This window comes from Ursus americanus, chromosome 23, assembly GCF_024610735.1.
Source record: "Ursus americanus isolate L20-20 chromosome 23, mUrsAme1.1.p, whole genome shotgun sequence".
In the NCBI taxonomy this organism is placed as follows: domain Eukaryota; kingdom Metazoa; phylum Chordata; class Mammalia; order Carnivora; family Ursidae; genus Ursus; species Ursus americanus.
This window is the reverse complement of record NC_142149.1, coordinates 6,835,736-6,846,139: the sequence shown is the minus strand read 5'-3', so window position 1 is coordinate 6,846,139 and position 10,404 is coordinate 6,835,736. Positions and strand designations below refer to the sequence as shown.

General features: G+C 53.0%; 1 protein-coding gene across 4 annotated transcripts; it reads left to right on the top strand.

The window, feature by feature from the left end:
- Positions 1-578: 578 nt before the first annotated feature.
- On the top strand, positions 579-5,513 carry RPL38 (ribosomal protein L38). 4 transcript variants are annotated; one of them, XM_045814387.2, is made up of 5 exons: positions 579-652; positions 866-904; positions 1,044-1,104; positions 4,098-4,220; positions 5,445-5,513. In XM_045814387.2, the coding sequence occupies exons 2-5, from the start codon at positions 902-904 to the stop codon at positions 5,468-5,470; spliced, it is 213 nt and encodes a 70-aa protein (XP_045670343.1). In that variant the 5' UTR covers positions 579-652; positions 866-901; the 3' UTR covers positions 5,471-5,513. The 4 variants fall into 4 exon arrangements, with proteins under 4 accessions (XP_045670343.1, XP_045670344.1, XP_045670345.1 ...); XM_045814388.2 differs by having other exon boundaries at positions 601-712; XM_045814389.2 differs by having other exon boundaries at positions 637-687.
- The last annotated feature ends 4,891 nt before the right edge of the window (positions 5,514-10,404 follow it).

Here is a 10,404-nt window from a genome sequence, read left to right as displayed (position 1 = left end):
GGTAACAACAAGAGCCACTTCTCCCAGGTGCACCTAAAGATCGGAGGTCCCAGGGGTAAAGGGTTTAGTACAGGCGATGTCCCATGTAAGTGCTCCATAAATGTCAGCTATTGGAAGTATTAATTTACCCTATGTGCACCAGTTCTTAAAGGAATTGGAAGAGGAAGCGGAAAAGCTCCATTAAGTGGAAAAGAGGGTCTTGCTCATGACAGATGAGATGTCCGCGGAAAAGGCGATCAGAAGGAAATGTGAGAAACCCCTCCAAAGAGGCTCTAACATGTACATAGGAGGGTCCCTTTATTTAAATGGGAAAATCTCTGCGTAGATGCTCCATGCACATATCTAAAAAAAGCAGTAGATAATAAGTATTCGGTCTTTAAACTGGATCTGAGATACAGCCTAGCAAAGCCCAGGTGGGGGTTGGGGGTGGGGAAGGAAAAGAGAGTGGAGGAAGGAGGGAGGCCGATTTTATTCCTGATCGGCACTATTAATCTGGGCCAGGAGAGGGCAGAGGTGCTGCAATGGGCAGGACGAACGCCTCTGTAATTCTTGACCCTTTGCAGACACCGTACCTAGTTGCCTTCGGGGGCGGATTTAACTGCCCGGAAACGGAAGTTTCGTTCTTTTCTCTCCTCCCTTCTTGCCGCTTGCTGTGAGTGTTTCGGGCGCTAAACGGGGCACTGAGGGGTAATCCGGGGTAATCCACGATTGGGTGAGATCTGGGGGCCTTGGGTGTGGACCGAGGGTGCGGGAAAGGAGGATGGAGGGCGATGGAGTGGGCATTTCGGGGGGAGGGTGGGGAGGAGAAGCGAGGGTCGTCGCGCTCCCCGCGCCCCGCTGACACCAACATCGGTCTTTTCCGCAGGTGCCGGCCGCGCGCTCCCCTGCGCCCCTCGTAGCCATGGTGAGTATGACTCCTGCTGGGGCCTTCTGGGAGGGGGGGGGCAGGAGTGCTTTTGCAGGGGAGGGGCTGGTGGCGGTGGTCAAGTCATGGCCAGAAAAAGCGTGTCAGTGCAGCTCATGAACACAACTTTGTGTTGCAGCCTCGCAAAATCGAGGAAATCAAGGACTTTCTGCTCACGGCCAGGCGAAAGGACGCCAAATGTAAGTGGTTGCTCTGAACGTGCAGGAGTGAGTGATGACGGTCGCGTGCGCGTGGAGCGGTCCCTCCCCTGAACCTTCCCCTGATCCCTCCCTAGACTGTCCCCTGGAGCGTTGGTCCCCCGGGTGTCAGACCAAGGGAGGCTCTTAAAGCGGATGCGTGGCTGCCGGGGAGCAGGAATTTTATTCTATTTCTCAGAAGGAAGATTGTGTTGGTCATTGTGTTCCCTTCTTTGGCTAATTGTGAGCATTTTAAAAACCATTCTTAGTTCAGGAGAGGTATTTGTTCCGAGCAGAGTTCTTAACCAGGTGGAAGTCTGGAAATGCGGGTCTCAGAACCCTGACCTTGGTGCCCCATGTTGGGTTCTGGGCCCACTGCTGCCTGAGTCCAGGCCCCGCACAGTGGGCTATAGGAAGTCCTCTGCCTTTTTTACATGTAGGAGTTAGTTTCCGCCCGTAAATAAGGAAAAGGGAAGGCTGCATCAGAAGCCTACAACAGCAAGCTCTCCGTGGGTGAAGTGCCAGCCCGTGGTGCTCCCACGGGTGTACCCCATGTGAGAGGGTGTCCTGCTGGTACCCCTTGTTATAGCTGAGGGAAGTGTGGGGGCTCGTGCTTCCCACAGGGTAGATGTTGAATTCATACTGGGGTGTGGGGGGGGAGTCCAGAGTCCTCATTTTTCTGCCTCATCAAATACTCCATAGAGTTTCCTTTTCCACTCAGAGATATGTCCTCAAGAGAACATCAGATCATTTGTGAAAGCAGAGCTGTGTTCTGCTGACGGATTGAGATGGCCAAGGTTCTAATGCTCTGTCAGTGGAAGGATGAAATGGTGGTGGGAGCTCGGGGAAGAACATTTTAGTGGGTTCCCAGGGGAAGGAAAGGTCCTGTTTGTGTCCCTGTGGTCTTTGATTCTCTGGGACTGTTTGAAATGGTGGCCATCTGTGGGAACAGGGAGGAGTGTCTGCCCTGTCCAGTGCTTCTGGGGACCACTGGTGACACTGTTGCTATACTGTCGTGCCATAAAGAGGTTAACGTGACCATTAGCGTTCAGGGCAGGGAATTTGACGTCACTGCCTGGTTCAAATCCTAGCTCTGTCAGGAGGTGGCCATCCTCAACAGACATGACGCTAAAACACGAGACTGCCTTTTCCGTCCGTTGTGGGGGTCGTAATAGCGTCTGTGCCACGGGATTGGTGCAAGGCTCACATCAGAGGATCCTTCAGAATCCTGAGTACCCTGAAGAAATGGCGCCCAGTCCACCAGATTCGTTTGCGTTGGAAGTCAGAAGGCTGGTTTTAGACACTGTGGTCCCCTGGACACAGTGTTCAGGGTTTGTTGAGCAAACTTTTTAAAAATATTTTTAATTACAAATATGCATAACAAAACATTGTTTTTAAGTGTACAGTTCGCTGGCCCTGGGAATGTTGACTTGGCATTTTCTGAACTTGGGATCTTGCAAAACTGAAACTACACCCAAGAACACTAACCTGCCATTCTCTCCCTCCAATCCTGGCTTCCGCCATTCTGTTTCCTTTACTGATGTGACTGCTCCAGAAACCTCCTGTAAATGAAATCGGCAGTGTTTGTCCCGATGGGACTGGCTTCTTTCAGCACAGTGTCTTCGAGGTTCACCCATGTGGTAGCGTTTGTCAGAATTTCCTTTTTAAGGCCAAATAATCCATTGTGTGACTCTGCCAGTTTATTCATCCAGCAGTGGGCGTTTGGGTGTTTCTACCTTTCGGCTGTTTCGAATCCTGTTGCCCTGAACACGGGTGTCAGATACTCTTGGTTCTTTGGCGAGTATGCCCTTACGTGCAAGTACTGCACAGTATGCCAGTGTTGGATAAACAGCTCCACGAGTCTTACGATTGTTCAGCATAATTTATAGGCGTAGGGCACCTGCTAGGGGCACTGCAGCATACTTCGCTTTAAGGGGAACGTTAAGATAGCAAAATAGGTTGGTTTGAATGAAGACCCAGTTTGCTGAATTTATTAAAACCTAAGCTGAGGCAGCCGTTGCCTTGGGCAGGCTCGGGTGCTGCTTCCCGTGACGCGCCTCGTTTCTTCAGCAGTTACTGGCAGAGCTGGAGTTGAGGGTTGTAAGTCCTAGTGACTCTCGCCCTGCCTCCGGGTCTGCCGAGTGCGTGTGTGCCCAGCCGTGCTCAGGCGCGCGGGCGGAGACGCTAGAGCCCGCGTGCAGCCCCGGCCACCTGATTCGTGACGGGCACTTCAGTGAGTTTATAATAATGAATTCTTAGGAGTGTCCGAGCTCTTTTTGAAGTTAGAACGAGGTGTTTTGATGGATCCATGAAATGACTTACTTTCGGGAAAGAGCGTGTGCTCCATGGAAATGCACTGACGCTTGCCGGCCACCAGCAAAACCCCCAGCCCTGCCCTGCTGAGCCTGAGCGACGCTTGCGGCGCCTCTTGGCTGAGCTGTGGTCCTGAGATACAATTGGGCCAGAGGAAAAAGCCTGGAAAATGGGTTTCATAAATTGAAGGAAAAGCTTTCGCGCATAACCCCGGGGGGGCGAGGCCAGGGACGGCCTCCTGGAGGAAGCGGTTACCATTGCCCTGGGGGCAGAGAACGGATTCCTAGAAGTAGAGAGGTGGAACGTTCTTGATCCCAGCAGATAATCCATCTCCTTATTTGATGAGCTAATTTTTTCCCTTTCAAAAATAAGGTGGTTACAGAATGTTCTGCGATGTGTTGCGTGTATCAGATAACCTGTGTTTTTATGTGTGAACCAGTTAAGATTAAGTCCTAGGCTCTGGCATATTAATATAAGGGAAATGAGGTTTCCGGCACTTTTTAAACATTGAAGTCTCTGGTTTTCTGTTTATGCAGAGGGGACGGTACAGGGAGGTAAGCATAGTCCCTGCAACTGTGGTTGCGGCCAAAAGTGCTGCTTTTTTGCATAAATAAAAAGCAGGTGAACTGCGTGACATCTCTTCTGTGATACAATTTAATTCCGAATTCTGGTCTCTCCGGTAGCCGTCAAGATCAAGAAAAACAAGGACAATGTGAAGTTTAAAGTTCGGTGCAGCAGATACCTTTACACCTTGGTCATCACGGACAAGGAGAAGGCAGAGAAACTGAAGCAGTCCCTGCCCCCGGGTGAGCGAGCCTGGGGTCCTGAGGGGCCAGCCTGAAATGTGGACAATGTCTATGTCGCCATCTCATTTCTTGAGTTGTCCCCAGATTTAGGAAAGTCCCATTTTGTGGCTTGTCGAAGTATCTGCTCTTACAGGCGGTGGTGCAAGGGATGAATAGTTGGGATTCTCAGTCCCTCCCGTTCCAGAAGTAGTTTCCCTGGCCAGAGAACAGTTCCGTTTCCTCCCATCCATGCTTTTCTAACACAGAATAGTAATAGCTAACGTTTAACTCTGTGGCTAATGCTTCCTTCTCCCCACAACCCTACGAGCTGGGTGCTGGTACTGATGCCCATGTTTGAAGGTCAGAAAACCAAATAGACCATGAGCATAAGTGAGGCTGAAGGCCCATCCTGGTGGGGGCTGGGGTGGGGGGTGGCCCAGAGGCAGGGTGCTCTCAAAGGCTGCCCCTTCACACTGGAAAGTTCACCAGTGTGGCTTGACATGATGAGAACTTCTTGAGACCTCTTCATGAAGGCTGAGAAAGGGGAATGCTTTTTGTTGTTGTTTTTTTTTAACTATCAAGCTAACTTAATTTTTTTTTTTAAGTTTATTTATTTATTTATTTAAGATTTAATCATTTTAAGAGAGAGAGTCCTAAGCAGACTTCGCTGAGCTCGGAGCTGCACATGGGACTCAGTGTCACGACCCTGAGATCACAACCTGAGCGGAAACCTAAGAGTTGGGTGTTTAACCGACTGTGCCACCCAGGCGCCGCTAACACGGACTTAATTTTTTTTTTATCTTTATTTCTTTAGAGATTGGGCATGTAAGGAGGAGAGGTTTTTTTTTAAGGTTTTATTTTTATTTATTTGACAGAGCATAAGCAGCGGGAGAGGGAGAAGCAGACTCCCTGCTGAGCAGGGGGCCCAATGCTGGGCTTGATCCCAGGACCCTGGGATCATGACCTGAGCCGAAGGCAGACACTTAGCCGAATGAGTCACCCAGGTGTCCCAAGAGAGAGAATCTTAAGCAGATTCCACACTCAGTGCTGAGCCTGACATGGGGCTCAATCTCACAACCCTGATTGACTTAATACTTTAAGCAAAACCACCATGGCTTAATTTCTGAGTTGTTTCTGTTTTTTTTTTAAACCCTCTTTAGCTTAAGTACAAAAGCCAGACAAGCAAGAGTAACTGAATAAAAATGTATGTTCTGGGCGGCTGACTTTGTGTCTCTTTTCCTCTAGGTTTGGCAGTGAAGGAGCTGAAGTGAACCTGGCCCGCTGATTTGAACTATATTAAAGTTTTAAAAATTTTTTAAATGTCCTTTGTCTTTGCGGGTGGGAAGGGAAATACTACTTGGTCGTGGCTTCTGCTGGGAATAGGCTGGGGGTCCTGGTTGCTACTTACTTGCATCCCTGATCTTCGGCTGTGATCTCAGTGCACAAATAAAACCATCCTTTTTTTAGCCTGAGTTTGAAAATAAAAAGATGGAAACACACCAGGAGGCAGATACTTGCGGAAGTAAGCCAGTATGCCCTCGTGGGATTTAAGTCATTCAGGTAGAGTGAGCTTCCTGATGATGGAAATGGTAGTTACAAGGTGGAGTTGATCAGCTTCTTGGAAATAGCGACAGGCTGAGCCTCCCCATCCTCCAGACAGAGCTGCTTTGAGAGCCACCATGAGGAAGAATTCCTTGAGGAGTAGACCGGAGGCTTTTTATTCAGACTGAGATGCTTGGTTCGTGAGTGCTGCTCAGGGTAAAGTGGAGCTTGAGAACTGGGGGTGTGATGAGCAGGTGAGTGTTAGCCCAGCAAAATGGGCCAAGCTCTCCAGGCAACAGGAAACAAGATCCTGGGACTGAGAGACCAGTCTGTTGATAAATCCAGTTGACAGTAGGGGGAGAAGCCTGGGTTCCTGCCAGAGATCTGACCCTAGGCTTCAGGACAGTGGCGTGGACATGGAGTTCACAGGGATGGGGGTGTGAGTGTGGCCCCTCAGGTCCCAGCCAGCCCCAACTCCTTGGGGATTAAGTGCAGCTCTACCCCCTGCCAGCTAACATGCTCTTGAGAGATTACCTCACTGTGGAGCACCGTGTGCTCGCTGGTACCAGCCCCTGGGAAGAACTGGAGACCTCTGCCTATAGAGTCCCCATGGGAAAGTCAAGCAGGGATGGGACAGTGCTTACAGAGAAGAGACCCCGAGATCAGCTCTAATGGCAGGCAGTGGTGCCCCATGGCCAGCAGGTGTCGCCCTGCGCGGGACCAGGGCAATCAGCTTCCTAGAATCCCCTCCCCTCCGAGGATAGATCGCGGGGTTGGGCAAGTGTCATGACGCACACTGTTTAAGCAGAGAAAGCTGCCTCCACATGCAGATCAGGTACCAGTTGTGTTGGGATCCTGTGTGCAAGGCAGGTTCTTAGGCTGAGTGGGGTCCGCGAGACTGCCTTTCCCAACATGGCCTGAGTTTCCATATGGTTATGGCACATTCCCCATAAGCGTATTGATGCTTCAGTGGTCTTATCATCAGAGTGAAAGAGCTAAGAGTAAAGGTTTGGTTGCGTTCCTGGCACCCGGCAATTTTTTGAGATGAATGGGGGTCATGTCAGGACAGGCCACAAGGTGGCGCCACAGTACGAGTGAGCAGCCCCCAGTGCGGGTCTAGAAATGGTTTACTGGGTAGAATCCACTCCCCAGGAGCCTAGTGCCTGAATTCATTTAGTTGGATTTTTTCCTATAGAAATTGTAAGGCTGTAAGGGAGTTCGAATCCAGTCGTGAGCAGCAGGGGTTTCTTCCAGGACGGGTCCACGGGCGCTCCGCGACCAACCCAAGATGGAGCACCTTCGGGGCTTCCAGTCTTCCCCATTCTCTGGGGGCTCAAGATTCCCAGGAAGAGGGAGGGCTTGTCCATTGGGCTCCCTTTGTCCCAGCACATTGTGCAGAGACAGGACCCAGCTCCTAGGAGACAAACCCCGCGGGCATTTGTCTGGCCTCCGTGCGCTTAAAGAAGGCGCCCTTTCAGGCCACGGTTCCCAGCCCCAGCCTGTGCCTTGGAGCCATTTGGGACGCTTGTTCAAAATTCGCCATGGTGGCCCAGGCTGATGGCAGAGATTCTGATGAAGTTGGTTGGAGGCCTAGGTATGTGTTAAGCCCTCGGGTGGCCAGGGCCAACCCCTGCTTTGCTGAGGTCCGCCTGTCGGCTTGGGTGAGCCCGTTCCTGCCACCGGCAGAGCGGGAGGCATGCGCTGCACTTGCTGGTTTGGAATGGGCAGGAGGGCTCTTCTCACTTCAGCTCCCCTAAAGAGCCCCCGGGGTGGGGGGGGTCTCCTGTTCCTGTTCTCCTTTGCTCTGCAGGCTCTCCTGCCCAGGTCAGCAGGCCTCTGGGGAAGAAGCTGTCTAGCTGGGGATCGCTGTCTAGCTGGGTCCAGACTGGCAGAGCAGGTTTGGGTGTTCACTGCTGGGTGGCCGCTGCGCTGGCCCTGAGGGTGAGCTTTTGTAGTCTTGAGGCCTGTGTGCAGGCCTGCCGCTTGCCCCCACCTCCCTCTCTGGGGCTGAGCCCCAGCTCTCACAGAACTCCCCTGACCAGGTTCAAGGTCAATCCCCAGGGTAAGACACCCCCACCCACCCCCACCCACCCCCCCCACCCCCCGCAGACCGTCCCACTTGGGATCTCTGGGATCTTGCCCTCCCTTCTCCCCTGGAGCACTGACACTCACTGTTGTGACTCTAATCTTCTAGAGGAATGCCAAATCCCCAAACTTCCGGTGTTCAGGAGGCAGAATCAACAGCGGGAGCCTTCTGTGCTATCGACTGGAGAGGGATGGGGGGGGGACCATGCATGTGGCACCAAGCAGGGCCCATCAAGGGGGTGCCAGGCTGTGTCCTCATGCCAGTTGTCAGAGCCTGCGTGCCAAGGGCCCCAGGACCTTGCTTCAGGTCAATTTTCCTCTGCAGGCAGCAGGGCCCGCCTCAAAGACCAAAATCCTCACCAGGCCATGTGTGAAATGGCCCTTCCCTATCTCCTACCACCCTGCCCCTCCTTTTTTTTTTTTTAAATAATTTGTTTTAAAATAAGCCTGGATGGCTCAGTCACATCTGACTCTTGGTTTCAGCTGGGGTCATCATCTCGGGGTCCTGAGATCAAGCCCCACATAGGGAGTCTGTGTGAGTTTTCCTTTCCCTCTCCCTCTGCCCCTACACCCTTTCTCTCTCTTTATAAAATAAATAAAATCTTTTTTAAAAAAATAAAGTAAGGCTTATTAAGGCAAAACTTAGAGTGAAATTCATCCTTCTTGGTGTACAATTTTATGAATTTTGACAAATATTTCCAGTTGTATGAACACCACTGCAATCAATGTTTCATCACCTGGGAAAGCTCCCTCTTGCACCACCCCACCCCTGGGGGCCAATCAGCCTCTGCTCTGCTCTCCATCCCTGCAGTTTGCCAGTCTCTCCTTTGCCAGTCTGGCCCCCACCACGGTGCTGTACTTACTCGATTCCCCTTCTACACCCTTACACTCCCACCTGGGGCCCGGTCCGCGATTGCATGTACTCTCTCTCTGCTCAGAACCCTTGCCCAGGTCACCCCCAGTAGCATGCCCCCACCCCCCACCAACACCAGACTCTTGAAAGCACTAGAACAGGGTTTGCGGCTCATCACTGGGGTAAAAGCTGCCTCTTCTCCCCTACTAAACTCTAGACCCCGTGCAGACAGGAGCGCGGGTGTTTTATTGGTCACTGTATTCCCTAGAACGGAGAAGATGCTCTGTCAAAGTTTGTTGAATTAATGGAAACCCCTACGAGAAAAGGAGCGGTCTTTGGCCTTCTGTGCCCCCCTCGGCGCCTCTGCTTTGGGCAGGCGCAGATGAGATGGCCACAGTCAGGCCTGGAGAACTGGGACCCTGACCACAGGATGGGACTCCCTCTCCTGGCCCCTGGACCTCTGATAGCAGTCATGGTAGGGACGTCTGTGGTCCACCCCCCTCTGGCAGCCACGTTTTCAGGGCATGGCTCCCAGCTCCCCAAGCTGGAAACTCAGGAGTTTCTCTGGAGTCCCCTTTGTCACCCATGCCTCTGCCCCCTCTTGTGACCACCCCTAGACTGTGTCCAACTCCAGTCTGATCCACCAGGACCCCTAATCCTCCATTCCCCCTTAAACCTCAGGTGGCCCTTTACCTTGACCTTGCACTTGCCTCAAGCCTCACCTCTCCTTGCCAGCCCTGTCCTGGCCCCCGGTCACACCTTGCTGTTTGCAGTTCCGAAAACCAGTCTTTTCAGGCCTGGGGCCTCTATGAGTGCTCAGCATACTCAGGGCCAGGTGTCCACGAGGCTTTATCGGATCAACCACTGCCCGCAAGGGCATCCTGGTCCGCTGACCCTGCTCTGCTTTTGCTTTTCTCCAAAGCCCCTTCTAAGACAGCCGTTTGCACCGTTCTGTGTCTGCTGCTATTACCACCTGCTCTGTTCAGTGCTCGGCACGTAGGAGGTGCTCAGTAAATGTGCGCTGTGGGCAGGCTTGTGTCTCCCCGAGACGTCCGCCTTTCCGGACGCTCCCAGTGCTCTCGTACCCTCCGCCTCTGGTCAGCTCGAGGGTCCCTTCCTCCGGGAGGCCTGCCCCGTGCCGACTGCCAGGCAGAACCGAACTGCTTTTCTCAGTCCCCAGCCCTTCCAAAGCAGCGTCAGTTAGCTGTTCGGACAGATCGGCTGGGCGCTCTCAGGGCAGAACCGCGTCTTACTGCTCTGAGTCCACGTGGTTTACACAGTGGGTGCTCAATAAATGATTGAGAGTGAATTTAGAACTAGTGACCCTGGGGCAGATTGTTGATCCCTGCCGTCCCCAAACTGTGAGCTTAAACCTTAAGCCCTAGGAATGGCCGCCTCGCCTCTCGCGCTAGGACTGCCCTGCTCGCGGGACAAGAGAACTATTGACAGCCTACATCCTGATTTGATGAGTAACTTGAAGCCCGGGGACCTAGAGACGGCTGTGAAGAAACAGGGGCGTTTGGGGGCACTTCTCGCTTCTTCCATCTCTTTCGCGCGCGGGGCCGAGGCAGAACCCAGAGCAGGAAAAACCTGCGGGTTCCCGAGCACGACCCGCTGCAGCGCGAGGGCGCGCCCAGGGCGGGGGTCCGGCCCGGGAGGGGCGGGGCGGGGTGGGGAGGGGCGGGGCCTGCGCCGGGGCGGGGCGGGGCGGGGCGGGGCGCGCGT

Excerpts from the sequence above, each read along its gene's own strand:
- RPL38 (XM_045814387.2), top strand. Across the intron at positions 1,105-4,097 it reads CAGGCGAAAGGACGCCAAAT|CCGTCAAGATCAAGAAAAAC; the intron begins GTAAGTGGTTGC and ends TCTCTCCGGTAG. Across the intron at positions 4,221-5,444 it reads GAAGCAGTCCCTGCCCCCGG|GTTTGGCAGTGAAGGAGCTG; the intron begins GTGAGCGAGCCT and ends CTTTTCCTCTAG.